General features: G+C 40.3%; 1 protein-coding gene across 3 annotated transcripts in view; it reads right to left on the bottom strand.

The window, feature by feature from the left end:
• Positions 1-26,101, bottom strand: part of robo1 (roundabout, axon guidance receptor, homolog 1 (Drosophila)) — a 277,150-nt gene that overhangs the window by 135,440 nt on the left and 115,609 nt on the right. For 2 of the 3 annotated variants that reach the window (XM_037677596.1, XM_037677597.1), the window contains exons 1-2: positions 21,793-22,434; positions 3,375-3,701 (exon numbers count right to left, since the gene is read on the bottom strand). In XM_037677596.1, the coding sequence (XP_037533524.1) occupies positions 3,375-3,701; positions 21,793-21,853 (388 nt within the window). In that variant the 5' untranslated portion in view covers positions 21,854-22,434. Of the gene's footprint in view, positions 1-3,374; positions 3,702-21,792; positions 22,435-26,101 lie in introns of those variants that run through there. The other variant, XM_037677598.1, reaches the window with a different exon arrangement.

The following is a 26,101-nucleotide window of genomic DNA, read 5'->3' as shown; positions in this document are numbered from 1 at the left end:
AGCTTCGCTCCGGAAGCTTCCGCGAGGCTTGGCTCCAGGGGGGGGGTTACCGAGGAATAGCCCCGCTCGGTGAATCCCTCAACTCTGGTGATGGGAGCGGACTGGGGACCGACTCCTCTAATCTACCAGGAAAGAACCGTCTGCGGCCTCGCCCGTGGAACGTCCTGTTGGAACGCGAGGCCGTATGGATCAAGACGGTGAGCCAGAGTGGAGCCCAGTGAAAAATAACCTTTCCGCCGATCATCCGAACTGGCGGGAAAAGGCGAGGGACGTAGAAAAAAGGGGTCCCTTCATGTCAGCCTCCTCCTGGGTTCCGCCGGGCAACCCCTGAGGGCGCCGTCGGCCGGGAGCGGTGTGATCGCCGATGCGAAACGAGGTGGGATGGGGTGAGCATTCACTCAGCCCCCCTCCACCTACACTACGCTCCCCAGGAGGGAAAGAGCAGCGGGGCTGCAGCTGAGCACGCCTTGCCCCGGAGGAACCATCCGGTTCGCCCCGAGGGTCGGCGATAAGAGGAAAACCACAAGATGGCGTTGTCCAGCGTGTAGTGACCTGTCACTGGGAAATGTTCCACGACGCTTACCTTGGAATAAGACTGCTGTCATCTTCTCCTCGGGGAGGAGAACTCACCGGACGACCGGAGGTCGACTGCCGGGCCAAGCATCTTTCGCAAAGGTTGGTCATTTACACAATTTATCTTCTTTGTTCTTCTGACAGTGCTATATTAGCTCGCTGAAGAAAAAATGGGAGCCGATTTCCCGCTCTTAACGTAATTTATACGGACCGGGTGGGCCCACACAGCAGGTGGGCGTGGACTAATTTTTTTCAGTGCTTATGCTCTGCATAACGGGATAAACCATCAGCGACAGCCTTAAAGGGCGAAGCCTATATGAAATAGAACAGAATGGAAGTCAATGCAAAGTCCCCGTAAAGATAGCAAGACAAACCTGTGTGTGTGTGTGTGTGTGTGTGTGTGTATTTGTGTGTTGGGGGGGGGGGGGGGGGGGATAATCATGTATGCATATTCAAACAATTTAAATTTAAAATCTCACAAAATCACACAGATTTTAGAATTCTGTTCTTTGGTTGTTTTTCCCCCCCTATTAACTGTTGCATTTAAATTTACTTAAGTTTGTTGCTTAAGGACTCTAACTTACAGAGGGAACAACCAATACTGGTAAATATTTATTTATGTGGAAGAAACAGAGTTTTTTTTTTTTTTTTTTGGTTCTTGTTCTTTTTCAGTTTGCTGTTGTCAAGAAAGGAGGAAGTTCATTATTTGGCGCTGACATGTATAATGCAAAGAAAACAATAACACAATGGGGGAAAAATCCAGTCTTAAGCCTGTTTGAAAACACAAGACAAACAAGATTGATGGTGACTGCATTAGAGCAGGCTTTGGGTAAGAGGCCAAGGCAGAGACTGTGGGCTGTACTGTACTTGCAGTTAATGATAAACCAAACAAACTAGGTTAGATTTCCAGCTTGACAAAATAGGACTTGTTGAAACGTGGATTATATTAACATTTGCTGATGAGTAAGGGAAACTATGAAAGGACGGCATTTGGAATAACATCTCCAAAACGTTTTATTTTTAGCTTAAGTGAAAATGTTGAAAATGCAGAGCAAAGAAATCACAACTAAAACCATGCGTTCCTTCGTTTTAATACTAAAAGCTTTAAGTCATAATAAATAAAACTTTTATCAATTCATAAAAGTATCAGCGTGACAAGCCTCTTTTACTCAAACAAAAAATACAAAATGTCTAAGAACACTCTCATACATCAGATTTATTGCTTGAACCTTCGCCTCTGAATTTTAATGCATCCTTGAGAATAAATCTCAGGGTTTTTTGTTATTTTTTCTCCTTTTTATGCCTTCTTTTGAGTTGGCGGGGTTCCATTCTGGTTGCTCCGACAACATAATTATATGTAGTTAAGCAAAAGCTACAGAGAGGGGTGAGTGAGAGACACTAGCTAAGCAAGGAGGAGAGCGAGTGCTGGAGCACGGTGGCTTGTCATTACTGGTCTATTTGAACTTTAGACAAAATAAGCAGCCAAGACTTGAGACTGAGCCAGTGGTCCTCTGTACTCTGGGCTTCATGCTTCTCGCCACAGGTCTTGATATTTTATTTAAAAACCCATCTCTGAAATCAACAATGTATACCTTAAATATATATTTAAGTTAAATATGAGCAGATGTGCAAATAAAAATGCATTGTACTTGTTTAAAGTGTTGAAATTCTAAATTGTGTCTCGATAACTCGAGCTATGACGCAATAACTTGATCACCGTTCTGTGTTGGATTTCTGCAGCTCATCGTCTCACATCATCAAAAACACTTTATAGTTATTTTAGCTCACACAAAAAAAGACAGGACATGTATCAGGAGAGCAACCCCAGTGGATATATTTTATCTCATCTGAAGGCAGATACTCCACCAGTCCAGCTTAACTTTTAAACTGCACAGCAAGCATTACACTTCAAACCCTTAAAAACCCAGCATCGTCTGTTCAGCCCAACAATCCCTTGCACTTCACAGCCATTCACACCTAAGCGCGCGCACACAGACACACGTACCACTCTTTCATTCCCTCATCTTGATTAGATTACAGTGAGCGGGTCGGTGACAGCCTCTGGGCATGCCAGAGGAGTGGTGGATATCTGAGCCGTTCTCCAGTCAAGACAGAAAGAGATACTATATCTGAAGAGCTGACCTTAGCAACCAAGCCACCCTCTAAAGAATCATGGGAACAAACTTGTCAACAAAGGATAAAACAATTAAATAGAATAGAGATATTTAAAAACTGTACATTGCACTATACAATACTATGAACGCCAATTACAATCCTTAAGAATATCCCCAGTGACCCCAGATATGCCTAAATCTACATTACAAAAAGCTCCCAGTCTGTCATTGCACGTGTGTCAAAAAAAAATGGTTATCTCCGATACTTTAATAAAATGAGTGGCAAAGCTCAGCAATGAAAGATGACTGAGCACAGATGCAGTGATTACATTCCTTTCAATATAAAACCTCATATCTATCTCTCTGACAAAAAGCAGAAGTTGTGCCAAAACAGAAAAGGCTTTGTTCCCATTGTAGCTTCTGACCACCTACCAAGGGTCCTTTAGAGAAGCACTCACCCTGGAATTATCAGACCACTTCTCCCCCAAGGCTCCACAGGCCTACAGAGACCTCTGGGCCAAACACATCCTGCCCATCTCCTGAGAGATTATCCAACTCAATGAACACATTGAGGGCAGGAACACTGGAAGAAACCAGAGCCTGCTATTCAGCTGCATCTGAATCCAAACTCTTTATTCACACTCACAGCAGAGAGGAGAATGAAGCAAGGAGACATGCTGAACTTACTAGCTACTTCCAGCGAAGCGTTGTGGCTCACTGCTTCTCCTAGGTAGTTGCGAGCAACACAGACATATGAACCTTCGTCCGGCTTGCTCCGTCGTCCGTGGACGATACGAAGGAAGAAGAGGGAGCCGCTGGGCAGCAGCATGCGTTGTGAACGAGGATTGTCCCTGTCTGTTTCCACCCGCTCGCCATCTTTGTACCACTCCACTGTTGGCGTTGGCCGGCCCTCTGCTTTGCAGTTGAGAGTGGCAGGCTCTCCTTTGGATACAATCAGGTCAGATGGGTGCTCTACAATCCTAGGTGGGGTGTCTTCTTGGCGCAGCCGAGATCCTGAGAAAAGTTACAAAGCAAATGTTTACATCTACAGAACTGATACCAAAGGTATTTTTATACAGCTATGGATTTTAAGTATTTTATGCAAACACATTTAGGGGAAAAACATGTTTGAAGGTATATTTTAATAACTAAAGGTTACCAACTAGGACTTTCAATAGGCATTAGTAATAATGAAACCAGGGAAGCCAATGGCCAGTACATTTTTTTTCCTGTGTTTACATTTGCTCCATAAATGTAAATGTTTAATATCATTATATTCATTCAGACCACAGTATTCCCCATAAAAATAAATGAATACAAACCCCATGACTGCCTTTGATTTTGTTGCACATCAGAATACAATGTGGTACTGTATATTGAAGGCTTGCAATGCATGCATTTAAGCAGTTCTATAACATTTCATATATGACTTTAAAACAGAAAATTATTTCCCTATTTCTCTGGTATAGATTTGTTTTCTAATTTAGCAAACAATTCTAGTCAACTTATTTTATAATCTGCTAATGCTGTGAGGAAAAAGTGCCTTGCCATGACAGGCAGCTGCAGTATGAGCATTGAGAGTGAGGTTAATTGTTTACCGTGCTGCCCACAGACATACCTGCTTTATATTCAGCTTAGTTTGCTCAGGTGTGACCGATGATGATTTATTATTATATTTTTAAAAAGCAAAAGTCCTCCTAATTAAGAGGCTGCCCAATCAATTGTTTCAGTATAATTAAACATAACATTTTATGGCTAGCATGTTTGAAAAACATTTAGAAATATATATTATGTGCAGAAGTAGTCATTAAACCCTGCATTGCCAATATGCATTATGATTTTTTCTTCTTTCAGCTCCAGAAAAAACTATACTCACCATATAAGAATGAGTGCCACAAATGTACATTATGTATTCTCACATTATGTATAACAGATAAATGTACACAGACAAAATTTTAGAAGAATAAAATGTATTATTTAAAGTATAAAATGCAAGAAGTATGGGGTAGAAGAAGCTTGGGCACACAATTTAATTCCACATGTGATGTGAATGACAATAAAGAACCTTGAACCTTGAAGTAAAAAAGCCCATTTAATCTGCTAATCTGAAAAACACTTCGTAATCACAGTACGCACTTCCTCAGTAACGCTCAACACTCCTGCTGTCTGTTGATTGTCATCTCTCAGGTCAAAGAACAGAAAAGAAGATGATAAAATAATAAAACAAAACCAAAACAAGAATGACACACCTTAAAGGCTATGTGACGAGATAATACAAGATAAGATGCACCTCACAGCATTTTTACAAAGACGGGCAGGAAATGAGATCCCACTACTGAAGCAGCCACATCAGTGTCAGCAGTAGGTCAAAAGGAGTTAACACTCGAGTGCCATCTCTAGTCATTACTATCACTCCCTGACCAGTCAGTTGTAACTATCAAACCTGCTTTGTATGCAAATGGGCTTCCTGTTTTTAATTCCTGAAGGATGGGACTTGATAGCTGTGAATGCACTGCGCTCCTACAGTCAGCGTGTTCATCAGAGGGAGACAGAGAGCCCCTCCCTTCTCACCATATCGCCCAGTTTAGGCCTTTGGAACTGGTTCAGCACCAATTAAAGAGAGTTGGGTCTAATTGGAGGCGCAGGCCTGCAATTAATTTACCCAGCTTCCCGTGAACTTGCCACACGGCCTCATTTATGTGCCATCCACCCATCCCCCGTTTTTCAGAAAAATTGTGCTGAGAAGGCATCTCCGTACTGGAGGCCAGATACTTTAGTTAGTCAGCAGAATTAGTGACAGCTCTGTGGAGAGATTAATCACTTCAGTGCAAATGTGTAGAGTGGTCAGTGAAGTATAATTAATCCAACAGCCCAATGAAGGACGTTGTGAGCGTAACTTTCAAATCTATGCATAAACTAACAGTGGTGACAAACTAAAGTTAGGAATTGTTTTATTATTATTGAATTATGATAACCAAAAACTCGTTATTACCAAATGATTCTATCAAAAGTATTATTAAAACAAGGATCTATTCGATGTGACAATTTTAGAAATATAAAAAAAAAAAAACACCACACACAAGATGTGTACTGTTATATAGTTTATGTGTTTTAGAAATAACTGAGTTTATACTGAAGTTACAAATGTGTATCACAGTGGCAGGATTTTATTTCTATTTTTGGTGCCCCTAAACACAAGATGTGCAATAACTGTAATACATGTTAATGTTTTAACAAATTGCCATATGTTCAAAATTAATTTAACAAGGCATTTTGTATAAAATCACTTCCTAATTCTTACTTATCTATTTAAATATGCTACAGTCAATCGGTTTTATTGTTAAATAAAATATAAAGCTCACACAAAAATAATACAATTCCTGCTCTTGAAACTGTGCATGTATGTTTGATCTTTGGTCAGTGATATATTTTTAGTCTGTGTATGTTCAACATTTAAAAATTAAAATTAAATTTAGACAAAACATTTCTTTGAGACAGAAACAAACAGATGGAGAGTTATGGAAAAAAAAAACATATTTAGCCTTTGGTAAGATTAACCGGTTCTGGCGCTAAATAAAATTTATATTAAAACCAGTAGCTATCCAAGTTTCCAGGCTATTGAAGCTGTCTGAAGCCCAACTAGGCTAATTAACCTCCTGCAACCTGCTCTCATCAGAGCCTTTTGAAGCCACAGATATTATGCTAACAAGGCTTAGCCCATTAACGAAGCAGATCTAACTCTACTAGCAAACACAGGCCCATTCCCACTGCAACAACTTCTGCCACCACCGCCCTTAACCAGACAAGACAGGCTCGAATGTTTTATTAAAGAGAACTTTGAAGAGCTCTGCAGCTCCCTGCTCTGCCCGTACCCTTCCTGATTTAGACAGCTCCTCTCTAATTTAAAATAATTTTAAGTTTGGGGTTTTATAGGGGGACCATTAACTATTCACATGTGACCCATCGGGAGGAGCGCTGCGCAATGAGCAGCACTGTGTTAGATCACAGACTGCTCAATGCACATAATTACCCTGAATCTGCATGACGAACATGCAGACTTACAATACAATATACAACGAGATAAAGTTTCACATTCCAGAGGATGATAAAATGAGCTAGTAAGTAAGTCTAACAAGAGATGTTTGTGTGCTGCTTTTGAGAAGGTGTGTGTTTGGAATGGCAAATGAGTCCGAGCACATATTGGTGATATGATCGCTACAGTGTCTGTATGTGTGCATGTATGTGTAAGTTACTGATCCCACAGACACTTTGACTGACCTCAGTTTCTTCAGCTCCATTACCTCTTAGCAGGGGAAAAGACACAGGTGGTGGTCAGGATTATTCTGTCATGGCACAACCACCCCTCTGCTCCCCTCCACAGGTGCAGGCTTCTAACTAATGTGCCAACATCACTCCTTCCCTGCTACACACAGCCAAATCTGAGTGAAACAAGAGATGAGCAGATCGCTCACTTCACAACTGAATAAAGCTGTTCAGCGTCTCATGCTCACTTCACTTCGAGCCATATAACCTTTTTTTGTCAAAGCACTGCACTTCCTTCTCTGCTGCTTTCAAACACCCTCCCTTCTTTTTGCTATCCTGCTCCCCCACCCCCTTATTTTATTTTTTTTTTTTTGCTTGCAGACAGAGAATGTGAGATGAGCTAATGCAATACAGAGCCTCACCAAAGGGAAGCTGGGACTTCAACTGCAAGGATCTGATCGATTAGCGCCTGAGGCAAGATTTTCCCTCTCGCTTGCTAGTGAGCTCAGAGTTTCTTTTTTTTTCATTTACTCATACATACACTTACACATTAGAGTTAAGCTATGCTTGAGGAATCCCTTGCTCGCTGTGGAGGTAATTAAAAACAACAACAATTCTCACAGACTTTTCTATCTTCTGAAAGAAATCTTGGTGAACAATGAAGTCCAACAGCACCATAGAACACACAAAACTTGCTTCAATCATCCACACAAAGAAAACAAGCGTCCAGAGCTACATAGTGACCCACATATTGCACGTACACAAGGATTCATGATGACCTTTGGGCATGTTTTTATTTCACAAATCCATATTTTTTTTATAAAACCCTTCCAGCCACTGATAAAGCAGGATGACAAGATTAGTGATGCTTCTGAAGAGGTCAAAGTTATGACTGGAAGTTAGAAATCAACCCAAATCCTCTGACCAAAAGCAGAAATGAAGTCTGTTACATATCAGCTTCTCAGCAACCTCGGGAATAGAAAAAGCCAGACAGGGTTATTCCTTAAACACAGCACTTTTGCCCTCTGCAATTAAAAGCTTATGCACCCACAACACAAGCAAAGTCAAATACACTTTTTTTTCTTTCATTTATTAATAATTACTTTCAGCTGAATGTATCCATATTGGAAAAACTGGGGATGGGGAAAAGCAGAAAGACAGACAAAACTGAGTAAAAACAATTACCTAGAGGCAGCAATCAGTTCCGGACCAGTGATTTTCCTAAGTTAGGGGAAAAAAAGTGCCTCTGTTTCTCACAGCTCTTTTCCATGGCTACTATCTTGGCAGAGTGTGAAGAAGAGTAAGGCAGCCAGGCACATGCCCTTTAACCAAAAGAACTCACAGGAGAGTAGGACAGTGAAGCGATTTAAATGTGATGTCACTTTGGTCCCCTGAGGTAGGGAGACGGGATAATGTGTCTGCCTTGAATGATAAAACAGCTTCACAATGTGGTGCTATTCACTCCAATTCCTCCAATAGAACAAAACCAGGGCATGTATTTCATTATGTGAGCGAAACAGTGGATTTTAATTTCCCCATAATAAAGATGCTCAAGGTCACAAAATATCACAAAGAAAGGCACTAAAATGGACAGGTGTTGCGGCAGGCTGACACATATGATAACACCCCACATTAGAAGTCCCGCTAACCAATAGCAGAGATATGCAATATGGATCTGTGATAAGGGAGGCCAAGCACAGTAGGACACTCCCTATCTACAGCCCCATTAATCTGTGATTAGGGGATTTAAGAGGGATTTATGGCAGAGATAAGAGCAAGGGGTGTGTCCCTTGGGGGTGGCTAGGCAGAGACAGGAGCCATGTCTGTTCAGGAAGGGGCCCAGCCAGTTTAATGACTGAACCCAAAAGAAAGGGCAACCTTATAATGAATTAGAGAAGATAACAGAAAGGAGGGGTAAAGATAAGACAGAAGTGGAATAAGGCAGAAAAAGCAAGGTACTGTACTCCTGCTGATCAGATGACACGAACAGGAAAGTGAAACTGAATCTTTATGGTTTCAGCCTCACAATCCCACCTTGGAATGCACTGCACGAATGACTTTGCCAGTTGCATCAGATGAAGCCTGTTTTTAATGTTACACAAGGCTATCACTTACACTCCTAAGAGGCAGGATTAGAGCCCTGAGTGTGAGTGTATACGAACACACAGAGGTGGGGTGATGGATAGCTTTATGGCCTCCTTCTCTCATCATCTCTTTGTCTCCACTTACCAAACAGAACAGAGTATTGTTACCCTCACTTGCACTACAGCTGTACTCGAGAACAAATATCACTTTACAAAAAATTGCACCTTTCCCCAAATCAGTTTTTTTTTTTTTTACTCAAACAAAACCTGATGCTTCTTAAGTGTGAGTTTTGACCCCCCACTACAACCTAACACCACATTATGTGATTGTTTGAATTTGTTATTAGGTGTTACAGAATCCAACCCAACACTTACAGTCGATTACATTTCAATTGATGTTTCAGTAAAATAAGACCTGGAAACATAAATACAACCAAAACAAAGTTGTTGTTTTTTTACTAGTAAAACTAGAAAAAAAGAACTCTACATAGGTTCATGTTTCTGTGAAATAGCCAAATATGTGTCCTAAAGTGTACATGGTATAGTGCAACATATTCATAATTTCATTATTAAGGAATCACATAACAATAAAAGTTGTGTTTTCGAGACAATTTGTGGATGTATACAGCAGATTGCATACATGCTTTGTGGTATATTTTGGAGCAGCCATAATTTTTTCAGCATATTTGGAAGGAAATGTCGAGTTGTTTGTGATTTTCAGCTTTGCCGCTGTTGATTCTATATGGCAATCTGCTCCTTTAATATAATCTTGAAGGACAAACTTGAAAGCACCTTCGAATCTAACTCATCAAAAACACGCTCTGCTATTCAAGTTTTATGAAGGTGACCTGATGGACTACTAAGATCAATCAGAATTGCTTTATAACTGTAGCTGCCTTTGATCATCTTGTTGCTCATTTGTCATCTGCAATAAATAGATGACAAATCTGCTGATGATAGCATAAGTGATTCTCCTTCCTTTGCTTTGGGACAAGGGTTACTAAACACGGTGAGCTCCAAAGCGCTGGAATATTTCCACTGATGGCTCATCAGTATGTGAAACAGGTTAGATCTGTAGGCCTGGAGCACCAGCCCCAGTTCTGTGTCAGATGGGAAACACATTTGTTCTATCCTGCAAGACAGGCCAAGCAAGTAGACGGACATCGCTACAGAGTGCCTCTTCCAGAGGCTGTGCACTGATCTGAATCTAAGACAACAAGAGCAATATACAGTATCTAATTTCTAAGAACACACCTGACACATTTTTAGACAGCATGGTTAGGTACGATAAAGGGGTAATGAAGCTAAAACACAAGTCTAAAAATAATATAAAAAGTTCCACATGTCTAAATATTAGTTTGTTTTACTTTATCAATATTAATATTAATATTGCAATCTTTAAGATTTAGTATACATAGCGGCTTCAGATAGACAGTGAGCAGCAAAATGATAAAAGTAAACAAATACAGCAAGAGTAAAAATATACTACACAATAATCCATTTTAGCACAAACCCAAGGGACTCAATTAAGAGTGAGTTGTAGCTCTTCCTGATGTCAATCTGCTCCAGTATATGCCATTAGAAACAAACAAAAAGCTGTCAAACTCTGCAAAAGGTCATAAGATCATTACTCATTCCTGCAAGATAAATCCAATTCCTCTCTGTATCATATCAGTTCTCTGGAGCAAGCAGGAAATCTGTGGTGGGAAAGACTGCAATGCTTGTTAGGAAGCTGCCTGTCAAATTGGCTCTGGAGACCTGGCAGATGGGCTGAATGAAGCAGGGCGAATGCAAGCGGAGAGTCGGTCTGTCTATATGCGTGTGTCAGTCTGTCCATTATTCATCAATCTATTCACAATGTGCGTGTTGTCTGCAGCTTTCACTGACTCATACTCAAGCTGACCCGGCATATTCCCAGAGACGACCTGGGAAGAAAACCCAGCCTGAGCCCTGATGTCAAGGTTGTCATTCTCTCAGCAGAGCAAAATCTCCAAGAAAAGGGCCGCAATTAATGTGGAACCCAGATGACAGACTGAGACCTTCTAGCTTCTGTACGGAGCATAGCCAAGACTTTGAGTATGGTTGGGGATTACAGAAATGAAGCGCAAGGGAGGGAGAGACGACTATTACCTCTTGTTTTTCTTTTCCAGCATTGCTAGTTTTTAATGAGGTTTGACCAGTGTAGTTTCAAAAATACCTAAAGGATTTAAGCAGCAGAAGTATAGATGAAAGAAGAGTAAATTAACATTTATCAGCAGAGGAAAGTGAGCCTCTTGGTGCTGATTAATTCCTTAAAAAATAAATAAAACTAACTGGTGTGTTGTTTTTTTGTAGTTTTACAGATAAATGTATATTTAAATAGGTCTATTAAAAACATACAGTAATGGGAAGAGCACTGCAGAGCTCATCAAACTAAAGCTGATTAATGTAATGTTGAAACTGCTAGCTGCTCTGTTTGGCATATCACCTACAATATGGTAAGGTGGTCTGTTTTTCACACTGGCTGCAGAATTTTGGTTCCTGGGACCAGCTGAAGGGTATAGAAGCAGAGGCTGGACGGCAGTGAGAAACCAGCGACACATTCAGCTGGCACAGCCCAGCCAAAGAAAGTGCAGCATCTGGGCTCCCTGCCAAAAGAAAAGAACAGCTCTGAAGGGATGCCAAAGTGGATCGGGGCAGGCATAGCCAAAAAGCACCTAATGTTTTTTAAAAGTTATTTATTTGATTGCTGAGGTGATAGAGTTCTACCGCTGGACCAGTGTTCAGTTACAGGCCCTGAGAGAGTTGATGACCTTAACTGCTTATGTAGACTAGTCTAAATGCTCTGCCAAACACATTACAAGGCAAATCTCAGACAGCCGGGTGCTGGAAAGGAATTTTATTTACAGCATTCAGTCAAGGGTACAATGGTAACGTTTGAGAGCTCGAGCTTGGCTCTGATCGTCCTGGTGCCCTTTAGGTTACGAGGGTTGAGCACGAATCACATAGTGATGTTAATGTTTGCAAACTTGTGTAAGTGATTATATGTAACAGTGGCTCACATGTTGTAGCTGTGGAGGTATTATTAAAAAGAATCTTGGCTCCCAAAGCATAGGTTAAGACTCTATAAAGCCATGTGGCAAAATGGCTATGGGTCTGCTGAGGGGGGCATGGCCTAAGTCCAAGCAAATGGAACACAAATTGCCCCAAATTATTCAAAACCTAGCCTGGAAAAGTTAAAATGGGATGTAAAGCGTTCCATGTGATGCACAGTAAATATTTAGTCAAAATTAATGAGAGGGCAAAGCATGCCAAGTTGCCTTTAGACATCCACAAAGAGTAGAGTAGACTGTGCCCAGGCTGGCAATACAGAAAAATTTCCTTCCACAGACAACTGCACACTGGTCTGTCAACTCTCCCAACCCCTACTAAGTTCTCTCGTCAAAACAGTCCAGGTATACAAACAACAAGAAATCAAACTAAATACAGTTGCCATCTTGATGCAAATCACAAATGCATAGACAAAAAGTGTTCCAGTTACTTTTTAAAGTTTCCATCTGCCTGTTGTCTACACTTCCCAGCAGAAACACCTTTAGACATTGAATTTCCTATAGGAAAACTGAGTAGGAGACAGTGACGAAGGGGGAAGCAAATTCACACAAGGCTGTTGTGATGACAAATGTAAAAAAAAAAGAAATAATTCTATCACCAAGAGCTCTCCAGACTGTCCTGTGAGTGGAAACAACCCCAACTCTTCTTTCCACTGATACCAAAATGCATCCGTTCCATCCAAAGTTTTCTTTAAAAAAAAAAGAAATCTACTGTGAAGTGGCCAATGGAAAATTATTTTCAAGCATAACTTTACAGTATAGTTTTCACTGGATCCATCATGGTAAAGTGCTCTCCAACCGTCTGTTTTACAAAAGAGACACACTGCCCGAAGGTAAGAATAAAGACATTCCAATCTAGCCTATATTTTAGCTTTATTGAATTTAAAATGTCAAAATTCCTTGAAGATAGCTTTAGCTGGTCGAGAATCCACTTGAACTTACAGATTTCCAAAAAAGACCACCATTATAAAGCATCGAGCAGAAACAAATATGGAAATAAACAACTCTTAGATTAGATTATATAATTAGATGGGATAAACATGGGCTGTCTAAACGTTCAGAGCCTGAACCAGTCATACAGCTGGTGACTACATTTGTTATTCAAAGTGTTCATTGCGTAGACACAGAAAATGGACATCAGAGGAAGAGGGACTTGGAGCGGAAGGATTGTCAATGGTCATTTTCACACACCTGATAGTCCAGTAGACTCAGTTCAATTGGGGACCAAAATTCAGAACATTTGTTTACATTTCAGCTGGTGTGTTTCACATTGACACTGAGCCAACCTGTCCCCCACCCCACCCCCCATCGCCTGTGGTGGCGCCGCACCAAAAACTACTGAAGAAAACGACACAAAAAGCTCTGAAGAAGACTTCTTCTTCTTCTTCTTCTTCTGGAAATAAAACAAAAATGGTGTGGCATCAAATTTGAGTGGTTTTAGGATTTCTGTTTTGTCATTTTTCAACAATGGACTCAGCATGAGCGGAAGATGAGGCAGAAGAACATGGAGAATGATGTTTTTCACACAGGGCGGCTGAGATGGCTCTGTATGAGGTATGAGAAATGCATGTTTGTTTTGGTTGTATTTACGAAGAATGCCCTGCGCTGTAGTCCACTTCCTGCTTTTGGAGCGTTCTCCAGTCTGCTTGCATTCACAATGCATTCAAACCGCATTTGAGTTCACTTCAACCAAACCAAGACCTAGGTATTTAGGTGGACCAGAGTTCACTTTTTTTGGTCCACATCAGAGTCCGATTGGCATTCACACCGCCCCAAATGAACCAAACTTTCTAGACAAATGGACTAGAGTTCTATTAAAGTGGACTAAACAGGGCTGTTGTGAATACACCCTAAGAGAGAAAAGTTTAAAGGAAAGGCAGATTTATTTTTCCCATCATGTTTATTTTGTTTAGTTTTTAAGTTATAAAAGTTAAATTGTGTTTCATTTAAAAAACGTTCCAGACATCTTATCTGCAGTGGTTAAAATGACAAATGCTCTGCATTTATGTGTTTATTTCAGTTTTGACATCCGATTTAACATGTCAGCTTTTTGCAGAAAGCAGTTAAGCCTGATAATAGAGCAAGATTAAAGTTAATCTCCAAAGTCGGAGCAATGGTGTATTTGCATGTTGAATAAAATAAAATAAAATCTCCCAGTTATTTGAAACCTCTTCTCTGTGGTTACAACTGAATGGTGCGACTGGCTCTGAAAGCAGTACAATAACAGTGAATTTCAAGGTCACCTTCAGATTAATTATGTTTTCCAGTGATTCACTTTAAATAGAGCGCACCCCTCCTACTTTTATCACAGTCTTTTTTATGATAGAATTAGCCCCCTGGACCTGCTAGATTAGGTTGCTGATGTACTGTAGCTCTGGGTGAGACTGGCAAAAATCTCTAAAATATATGATCTGCAATGCAAAACAATTAAAAACTGAAGTACAGGTACTTTGAAAATATAAACGTAATATATTTATATAAAGTTATGTTTGATCAGGGAAGAAAGGCGTGTCACTTCACAGGATCTCATCTATGACAGTACAGCCAAATGTGGGAGGAAGTAGAATCATTAATCAACTAATTAGCAGTTTCCCTTTTAACTGTTAATTTAATATGTGGCTCTTAGCTTTTGGAATAAAATTTCCCAGTCAGTCTTAACGAAAAAGAGATTTAGCATTTCAAAAGGTGAGGTGACATCATGTGCACCGCAGTATGGCAGCACTGATAGAGGCTCCGCTTCAATTCGCTTTTATTTGTTTCTGTTGTTTATGTTTTAACCTTTTTTGCACCTACACTGCACACCCATGCTACGGATATGACCGCAACACACTTAAAGTTTTATGTGTTGCTGCCTTGCCATCCTGCCATCCTGCCATCTTGCCATCGTGGTTCAATTCCCGGCCCCCTTCCAGCCTTGGGCTCAGGCCTGTCATGGTGACCGACTCCATGATCCTCCATCTGACTGCGTGGACTGAATCTACGGAACAGTTCGGTTACGTGGGAAAACCTTGGATGTTCTGTGTCTGCCGGACCCGGTTGTGGAGGGCAGCCATCGTCTGTTCCATGTGGTCATTATTATCATCATGCTGCTAACGGAACCGTGGTGGTAACAAGACCATGCCGTTAACAGAACCCCACCACTAATTAACAGTACTATGCTCCTGAAAGAACCTCACTGCTAGCAGTACCATGGTGCTAATGGGACCATGTTGCTAAGAGAACCTCACAGTCAACAGAATCACTCTGCTAATAGGACCAGGCTGCTGTAGATGTATTTCTTTTTTACTTTTGGTGCCTTGTTTTTGTATTTTTGTTGCCTGCTTTGGTATTTCTTTCTTTCTTTCTTTCTTTCTTTTTTTTTTTTTATGTTGGCAAGCTGAGATGTTCTTCTCGTCCTGAGCATTTCATTGCATTGTTGGCCTTGTGTTGATCTGAATATGACAATAAACTTAAACCTAAGTGTATCCAGGATTTCAATTGAGAAGGTAATAGAATGGTCAGAGAAGTTGAGAGAAGGCCTGGCATCAGGGAGAAAGAAAGAAAGGAATGACACAACAAAAGGCTGCCCTGGTTGCATCCCTGAAGTCTCCCCAGTGGAGAAAATGAAAAGAAAGGAGGCTTGAGTCTTTTAGACATGTACAAGGCAGAACATTTTGTGGTAGTATAGCTTCACCACCATAGCAAACAACAAGCCCAAAGGAACCCTGGGAGCTCCTAAGCACACAAAATGTAGATATAAAGGAAGGAATCTGGCCATAAGAGTCCAAACTCTCAATGCCACAACAAAGCTGTGTACAATCTTTCATTTATTCAACAAAAGCCCCTCTCCCCAGATGTTCACCTTTAGAAGATAAAAAAAAAATCTGTACCAGCACTCCTGCTTCACAGTTTTTCATCACTACCATGCTAATCAGCACATTCAGTGCCACAAGGGACCACTAAGAATATGCAATGTGAGCACTGGAGCTGGATCAAAAGTATTCCCAGAGCAGGTGTATCATAGGATGTTTGACTCCTCCATCCTCCTCTTCGTCCTCTGTCCATCCCCCTTCCACACCCCAGGGTAGCCTTTGTAAAGGCGCACTCCTAGACCTCAACACTCCTCACACACCCTCAGCCTCTCGTGAGCCATTCTCCTCCCCTCCTCCATGCCTTACAAACGTCCTGTTAAGGCAACACAATGTGGCCTTGCTGTCTCCATCCCCAGGCTTTGTGTGTGTGCATGGGTGTGTGTGTGCACATGTGTGTGTGTGTTTCATTTAAGAAGGAATTTGCACTGACCAGTCACAAAAAAAGGCAAGTCTTAAAAATTGGGCCAAACAAAAAAAAAAGGGTGGGGGGGATGGGTAAGAGGATAGACTGATTCTTTAAGCCTCCTTTCACCACCACACACAAAATCAAAAACCCCATGTCTCTTGTCTTTTCTTCTCAATTATATCTATATTATTGTCACCATGGGGAAACTAATGTTGGACTGACACTGGTTTATGCATACGTACAGTAGAACTGTGCATTAAAGAGAAAAAGAAAAACATCTGAAAGTGTATACCAGGAAACAATGCAATAGGAACTGAATGGGTGCCATTTTTGATCTGGGACAGAAAGCAGACAGCACCTTTCATCTTATGGGGGGACATCATTTATCACCTCAACGCCAAGTGGGAATACGGAGTGTTTGTCCTCCCCGTCACCTGTCAGGACAAGATGCATTAACTACACTGGCTCATCCGAGACGTGCCTCCTGGCTCCAATCAGCCAGCTTCCGACCAAAAGGGAAACATTTTTTTATTATGTTTTGGAGCATCTTGGCGGAGATAGCTTGAGTCTGTTTATGTTAATAAGTTATAAAATCATGCATCAAATGTTGTCCACAAACTTCTTAGAATTAAATAATCTGGACTGAATATTGATACATGGCAGGTTATTTTGAAAACACCAAAAAGTTAACAAAAAGGATATTAGTAAGTTCCTCTTCAATGATTTCCCTCCTTTGATTCCCCTTGAAGATGTATCAGTTGAGCTGCAGCCACGGCAAATTACAAACTATTGACGTCAGTTGGATTAGTTCATTTAATCCAATTAAGCAGCACTTTGAGGTCATTAAAGGAAGAGCAGTTGGAGGGAAAGCAAATCATTAAGCATCACTGCCTAATTTATCTGCCCAAACAAACTGCTTCAAAATGTTTATCTTGTCAGCCGTTAATGACTTCGCTGTGGTTCCCATGAACAGGAAGAGCACACCGACTGCCTCCCCTTGCATTCCTTCATGTGATTTACTAAACCCAAATCTGCCTAATCCAGGATCTTAGGGTGTAAAACCTTGTTTCATTTGGATTAGGATCCGATTGATGTGCATTAGTGGAAATTATGGTGATATAGCTTTACTGGCACTATCACCTCACACAGGTGTGAGATTTTCCAGTTGAAGGAGAGAGGTGACGAAGCACGTGCAAACCTCTTGTCATCATTTTTAATGAAATATCTAAATGTGACAGTTCAGCTTCAGGAGCGCGAACTCCCACAAACACCGTCATTACGGGGGCCATGTGGAACACCCTAATGATTTCACAACACCAATAAAAACCTGGTAATTATAGGAGATGTTGAAGGAAAGAGGCTTTCTTGGTATATTTTTGGCTGATGTGAGAGACGGAGACAGAGATGAGTCTCACCTGTGCTCCCTGCTCATTAATTGGCTGCTGAACCTGCTGCGTCTTGACAGATCGCTGTGATGTAGGAGGCTCTGCGATTTATCAGCACTTATGAGTCAATTTGTCATGACCTGCACGTTTCTGGTACTGATTACCAGAGCACCACTCCCACTGTCCACATCTTTATCTCACACTTACATGCGCTGTTGTTGTGGAGAAAATCGCTCTAAAACTTTGCAGCATTTGCCTTGAAGTTTATATCACCCTAACAATCAGTGTCTCCACAGAATAATCCAGGCCCTGCTGAGCGGGGCCTCTTCCCTACCTTCATCTGAATGGTCTGTGAGTTGAGTGTGAGGTCTGGTGAGCACTTGGGGGGGAGATAACGAGCATTTAGTGTACAGAAGGACAGCTCACTGATAACACGGTGAGGCTTGACAGGTGAAGGTATCAATTTACAGCCTTCAGACGGAGCAAAGAGGCAATAAGCAAGTCGTCACAAGTTTGACAGGGCAAAGGCCAACTTATTTCTTTCTATTTCACCGACACAAAGACTGAAAATACTCTGACTATTGTGCTCTTTTAATACTCAGATGAGATTTAATCTAAGTACACCAAAGTCAAGTTAAAGGTGCTTACTGCCCTCTCATGAAGACGGTTCAAAGTAAAAAAAAAAAAAAAAAAAAAATCTCACATATTTTCCTCATATTGATGATTTGTGTTCTTAAATTAAAAAAAAAAGAAAGCAAAATGTGGCAGCACGGTGGCACAACTGGTAGAGCTGCTGCCTCTCAGCGAGCAGGTCCCTGGTTCAAACCCCGGTCCAGGGGCCTTTCTGGGTGGAGTTTGCATGTTCTCTCCGTGCATGCGTGGGTTTTCTCCGGGTACTCCGGTTTCCTCCCACAGTCCAAAAACATGCATGTTAGGCTGATTGGTAACTCTAAATTGTCCCTAGGTGTGTGTGAGAGAGTGAATGGTTGTTTGTCTCGTTTGTCTCTATGTGGCCCTGTGATGGACTGGAGACCTGTCCAGGGTGTACCCCGCCCCTCGCACAGTGATTGCTGGACATGGGCACCAGCAACCCCCGTGACCCAAAATGGAATAAGCGGGTAAAGAAAATGGATGGATGGATGGAAAGCAAAACGTGTGAATTGCTGATAAAAAAAATCATGTGCATTTTTTAAAAAATCACAAAATAAAATTAGGTCAACACATGTTGACGTCAATGAAAAAGCTGTTTGGAATGAAGAAGTCAGACAAGTTTATTGTATAGGTATGTATTAATACTCAAAATCTGAGTAAAGTATGCAGATACAAATACTTTGTTTACATTGAGTGTGACATGCATTTTAAAGCTGAATATTAAGAGAGATCATATCCAGTTTTAGCTTCTCTCCATTGGCTCCCTGTCAAATTCAGAATTTAATTCAATATCTTACTTCTAACCTACAAAGCTCTCAACAACCTAGCTCCATCTTATATTCGAGATCTTATTGTTCCATATTTTCCTAACGGAGCACTTCGCTCTCAGACTGCAGGCTTACTTGTGGTTCCTAGAGTTTCCAAAAGCAGAATGTGAGGAAGATATTTCAGTTATCAGGCTCCTCTCTTTTGGAACCAACTTCCAGTTTCTGTCCGTAAGAATTTCCTTTTTGATAAATACTATAATTAGGTCTGGCGTGTTATGTTGCTATAGGCTTAGACTACTGGAGGACAAACTGACCACATGTTCTTAAATGATTTGTTAAAATTGAATAGTTTTCATTTGATATTATTTCTATTTTACCGTGATCCTCGACCTGCCATTGTGTATCTGTTCCTCTCAAACCCAGCCGGTCGAAGCAGCTTGTCCTGAGCCTGGTTCTGCTAAAGGTTTCTTCCTCATGAGGGAGTTTTTCCTTTCCACTGTCGCCTTCATGCTTGCTCAAGATGAGTCTGTGATGGAGTTAAACTCAAAGCAGTCTGCTCCTCAGATGAATAGTATTAACTGACTTTTTATGTGTGAATGTTTCTGCTCAGTGCCCTGACACAACTTCTGTTGTGACTTGGTGCTATACTGTATAAATAAATTGAATTGAATTGGATTGTGGAAATGTATTGAAGTAAACTCGTTCAAACTGCACCATTTGATAAAGTTCATTGTAACTCCAAATAATGCCTTTAAACCTTCAATTAACAGAAAACATAAGAAGTAACTCGTTTCTGATCCAAGGTCAGTATTTTAGGTTTTGCTGTCCCGTCCACCTCAGTAAGCAGGTCCTGCTATCATCTCCCCCCATAAAACATCACCAGACATCCCCACACTTAAGTGTAACTGGAAACCCTGGTGTATAAAAGACTTTCACACAGGACTGGACTGGTGCTGGTCTCAGGAGCCGGCTGAAGGTGGAGCAGATGGAGCCTCCGCCCTGGTGGTTCTCGACGGTAACCTCTGACCCGCCTTCCTGTTTAAGTTTTACACTAATTTCTCAAACTATGGAGCGTCACAAGTGTTCTTTAAGACCATTTCTCTGTCCTGCCTGAAACAAAGTATTTAACAGTGCCAGGGAAAGAAACATAGGCAGATATTTGCCACCAAACAGCACAACAGAACCCTGCATCAACCAAGGTTTGCGTTTTAATTAAACACTTGGTTGAAAATGCACAAGAACCGTTCAAATCTCTGAACATTATTCTCTCTCTTACAGCTGGAAACAGACAATAAAGTTAGGCTGGTAAGACATAATGGCTTTTCAGGTTTAAACTTGAAAATAACTGTGCTGACAGATGCTCAGGTAATTATAGGTTAGCCAGAGCAACAATGCTGCAGAGATAAGTGCCTGGACCCTACTAAGCAGTTACTACAATGTGATGGCATGCAGTACTATCATGATAAACACAATTGAATAATATGATGCACCTTTGATTTGTAGAGATCTGTTCTATTGGTTTAGTTTTGTGCTGTGTTTCTGTTTAAAAAACACCCTTTGCTCGTGCTCACGGTGCACCCTCCTAATGTCAATGGGATGATTCACTTCTTAACTCGAAAACAAGTGAACTGGAAAACCCCAGCTATCACGGTCCAGAAACTCTATAAAGACGTCCGTGTGATAGGTTAGGAGGGGGGAAGAAAAGTGCAAGAAGCACTGTCCGAAAGCATAAATAGAAGAAAGCTGCAGATAAAACTACTGAATTGGGGCTACTGTTCTATGGAAAAGAACAAATGAAAACTGAAATCCGTGCCATTAAATATGCGGCAATTTGTTATTTAAAAACATTGTGGAGGGAAAAGAAGTGTACTCAGCAATAATAGTCATCCAGGGTAAGAATCACGACATACATGGAAACAGAGATCCCAAAGGGGCTTATGCTGTCTGTTTGACCGATGATAGCTGCTCTCTTCACTGATCCCGTACGGCCTCAGCACTTTATGTGTGACTTTATGTGTGCTCAGCTTTAAAACATGGACCATCCTTTCACCCACAGTGTTGACTGTCTTAGCCTAGATTCAAAAATTCACTCTGTAATCTTTCCACCTGCTTTAAAAGCACTTAAAGAAAACAAAAGACACTCAAAGTTCATGCTCAATAATCCAGGTACAATCCAACAATGTTCAGTCAGGTCATGTGGATGGTTTCCTTTTTTTGGCTGAGACGTTTTGTCCTTCATCCTAAGGACTTCTTCAGTCCGATAAGCCACAGTGGCTTCTTGGACTGAAGAAGTCCTCAGGATAAATAATGAAATATATCAGCCAAAAAAGGAAACCGTCCAGATGACCTGACTGAACATTGTTGTATGATTCACATGGCACAAATCTATTTTTTTTTTCCATTTCTTTTTGCAGAAAATAAGTTTTTAACATCTTTAAATTGCTTTCCCTTTGTTGGATTTGCTGTAAACTCTTGTTTTTGTTTGTTTGTTTGTTTGTTTGTTTGTTTGTTTGTTTGTTTTACATCTAGCCATAAAAAAATGTAGACAAGTTTTCCTCTTTCTTAAATTTTGTAAAAGTCTTGATCAGCTTCTTCTGGAAAACACTCACCTGAGCACAAATGGAGAAGTCCTAAGAGAAATACAAATCCAAGTGAAGTTGGAGACATCATTCAACGTCTCACTTAGAAGAAAGTGTGATGTGTAATCCGATTTTTCTTTTTCAGCTACAACAGTTGAAGCATCCACTCCTTCATGGCAAACAAACACCAGAGTCCAGAGTTGTAGAAAAGCCGCTTGGAGGCAGAGAAACTGGCGGAATGGATCACGGGCTGCTTTGGTTCTCTGAGAAAAGTTTGTTGAAAAACGGAAAGAAAACCCAGGAACTCTTCAGGTCCAGTCCCTGAGAGCATGTGCTAAAACTGGGCAGGAGTTTGTGAGCAGAAGGAACAGAGCTCTATCCTTTGCGTGGAATTCATCCCGTCGTTGCGCTCCCTAAAGTCATCAGCTCTTTTGCGCAAAAAAACCACATAAAAAAGGCGTAAAGACCCGTTCCAAAGCGAGCTAAATAAAATCACCCGGTTCCAGTCACATCATTTCAGCTCCTGTCACTTCAGATCGGAACATGAAGTCCTCCCCGCTCATCCAGAACACCAGTGCAGTCAGGGACAGATCAGAGCAACTTTTCCATCACTTTTCTCCCGTTTCTCCTCCACCGGAGCGAGCCGTGCGCACGGCGCAGACACCGAACCTCAGGCGCGAGGAGGAGGAGGAGGAGGAGGAGGAAGAGAAGGAGGAGGAGGAGGAGGATTCAGTGCGTTTCATTCAAAGAAAGCAGAATCGTCCTCTTTCTCCCCTCGCACTCAGAGAGAGGAGGTGAGCAGGAGGTGCGCAGGAGGTGCGCAGGAGCCTGGTGAAGCTTCGTCTCCAACAGGAAGAAAGAACTTCCTGCAGCTCCTGACCACAAACAGCACATTCCACTGAAATCCTTAAAATGTTTAGACCTCAATAATTTTTATGTGTTTATGTTTTTTGGAACTTTAAGTTTTTTTTTTGTTTGTTTTGTCTCGTGAGGTTTTACAATCATTTTTGTTTCTTGTTTCCTATTGAAAGAAACTGCTCCAACTATAATATATTGTTATTAATTTTTCAATCGTCCAAATATCTTTAAGTGTTTTCTTTTTTTATTTAGATGCAAAACAGTTAAACTGACTATATATAGGTTCATATATTCTTGAGAGGCTATATGATAATACCTAAAATAAAATAAAAAATATTACTGTTACTCATTATTGCTCTTAAGTCACGATTAATTGTTGCTAATAAAGTTTTACTTTCCTTCCCTTTCAAACTTCAGTGCCTTGGGATTTGTTGCGCTTTAGTTTTTAGTCCAGTAAATTTTTGATGCGTATAAACCGATTCATGATGCAAAAATTATTTTTTATTATTTTAAAGCAAGCACAGATTAAAACTGCACAGGATGTTGAAACTGTTGGGCAATCAGAAATGCCTTATAAATAAAAACCAGAAGAGCTGCACGTGGTTTCAGTTGAAATCTCCCTGCCTGCTTCACTGAGCATTCTTTAACAAACAGCGCCCCCAAGCGGCACAAGTCTGAACTGATCCAACATGAGGCAAATCCTCTTTTTAGTTGTTATTTAGATTTTTATATTTGCCTTTAATACATAATAATAAAGACAAAACATTATTATTGAATTATTGTTCATCACTGCTCCCGTATCATATACTTTTACTCTCATAAGTATACTTTTTCATATATTTTATATTACTTAGCATATACTTTTACTCTGTGAATTTCAAATATAAAATGAGCTTTTGTAAAATTTATTTTGTGCACCATATTTGCATCAAATGGTTGATATCACTGACAAAGTTGAAGGCTGAGCGATAATGTTTTTATTTTTATTTTTTCCCATGTCTGTGCTATCAACGTGTTTGTACCTTTAGCAAAGTATCTCATGATCCACTGAGCAGATTCTGATGAAATGTTCAGAAAGTAACCACTGGATTCATATCCACAACTGTTTGAACACAACCAGAATCAAGATGGCTGCTAATTGGCCTTAGACAAAATGGCTACAACTCAGTGAATTTTACATTTGCTGAGTTAAAATGTGGTGTGGTAGTAGCTGACAGTTATCCCCATCACATACTCCAACTAACAGATAATGTGATTTTTAAGGTTTGGCTAAAATGACAAAGCAGCAGGTGATTTGCGTTCCGTCCATGAATGTTATGTCTTTAGTTTAAAATGCAAAACCTTAAAATGAAATAGTGTTTTGTCATACAAAACACATTTTTTGTGTCGTGATCTGAAAACCTAAACATTGTACAGTAAATTGTGTTTTACTTGTGTTGAATGCTGAAAAATAACGGATACAGAGCAGATGGAAGCTGTTGTTTCAAATCTGAGCCCCCCTCATTCTTCCATGTGTGCATTACATTACAGTTCTGCTCCATCCTCACTTGGTTCTCGCGTGCCTGATTTTTCTAAAAGCTTTCACGGCTCTGGATCTGTAAAGTGGTTCCTCAGCTCAATACCACAAATTGAATTGTTACATTTCTTTTAGTCCGTAGCAGAGAGCTGTAAGCAATTATCAGCAGAGCTCACTTTTTAGACCCATCAACACAGGAGGGGACGTGGAAGTACGGATTACTAATAAAAAAAATTAAAAGGCATTTTGTATTTTTCATGCATTGCTGCAAATAATCAAGTGCATGAATGAAACTGTGTCATCTGGTTTTTATTACCAGTTTCTGTAATAAATAGATACAAACAGAAATAAATAGAAGAAAATGGAAATAAACACTAAATTATTAAACATTTTTGGTTGTGTTTCATTATTATGATTCAAAACGCCAAAGCAAGGTGCTGGTATTTGCTATGAGCAATATATATATATATATATATATATATATATATATAAATTAATCTGTTTATCCATCCATCCATCCATCCATCGATTATCTTTTACCCACTTCTTCCATTTTGGGTCACCGGTGTCACTGGTGCCCATATCCAGCCATCACTGTATGAGAGGTGGGGGACACCCAGGTCACAAGTTTATTGTATTTACATCCCTTTTTGCCATGTGCAAGTTGTGGTTTCTGGGTTTTGGGTCTTTTCTGTTTCACCATGTTTCATCCACCTGTCCAAGTTCCTCCTCCCTGTGTGCAGCTCTTGTCTCACCTGTGTCTAATCCCAATCACCACAAGTGTTTGTCTCTCCTCCTCATCAGTGTCGCTATTTATTCAGCTTACTTGTGTCTCGTCCTGCAAAGGCTGTGATGTTCTGTCTCCCTCCATGCTCTCCTAACAAATTAAGTTAGCTGCCTCCTCAGCATTATGTTTTGTTTATTGAAAATACACTTTAATTACTGGTATTTATTTTACCTGGAGTCTCCCTGTTGCCTTCCTGCATGTGGATTCAACATAACATTAAAGCAGAACATAGTACAAGTCATAATCCACACAAACAGAGAGTTCCCATGTCCTGTTCTCCCTACAACCCTGATCAGCCCAACAGAAACTATAGAGAAATTGCATTTCCTGCAAAAACGCAGGGTGGGTGATCGTTGCAAAATAACTTGCTGAGAAACAACTGAAATTAACTAAAAACAGGTTGAAATGTAGTTGAAATGGAAGAACAAGCCTAAATTACCAGAAGAAAGCAGAGAAGAAAAACATATTTTGCTGAAATAACTTTAAAAAAGCAAAAATGAGCACAGAATAAAGGAAATTAGCTTAAAAAATGGCTGAAAAGTAGCTGAAAAGGCAGAAAGAAGCTTAAACTATCAGGAGGAAGTGGAAAAAACTTAAATGAGCAAATATATAGCATAAAAATAGCTAAATAGTAGCTGAAATAGCAGGAAAAGATAAAGCTAACATAATTAAGCTGAAAGGAGCATAACAAGCTAAAATTAGCATAAAGAAGTTAATTGGGCTAAAAGTCACAGAAATAACTACAAAAAACTTTGAAACTATTTGAAAACAGACAAAATTTGCTAGAAAATGTAAAAAAAAATAAAGTAGCTGAACAGGTAGAACAAGCTTAAATTAGCAGAAAAAAGCAGAAACAACATATTTACCCAATTAGGCTGAAAGAAACAAAAATGAGCATAAAAATTGAAAATTACCTGAAAAAAGCTTAAAAAAAAAAAAAAAAAAAAAACAGCAGAAAAGTCAAAGTAGCTAAAAAAAAGTAGAAATAAATTCAAATAACCAGAAGAAAGTGGAGAGAGAGCATATTTTTGTTGAAGTAGGCAGAAAAAAAATTAAATCAGTGCAAAAAATGTGGAATTGGCTGAAAAAGCTAAAAATTAGCATTAAAAGCAGCTAAATAGTACCAGAGGATGCCATCTCCTCTGTGGTCCACACTGCACTCAACCACCTGGAGCAGA

The sequence above is a fragment of the Nematolebias whitei genome, chromosome 6 (genome assembly GCF_014905685.2).
Source record: "Nematolebias whitei isolate Nwh7 chromosome 6, NemWhi1, whole genome shotgun sequence".
In the NCBI taxonomy this organism is placed as follows: domain Eukaryota; kingdom Metazoa; phylum Chordata; class Actinopteri; order Cyprinodontiformes; family Rivulidae; genus Nematolebias; species Nematolebias whitei.
Note: the sequence above shows the minus strand (reverse complement) of the source record. Positions and strands in the feature narration are given on the sequence as shown.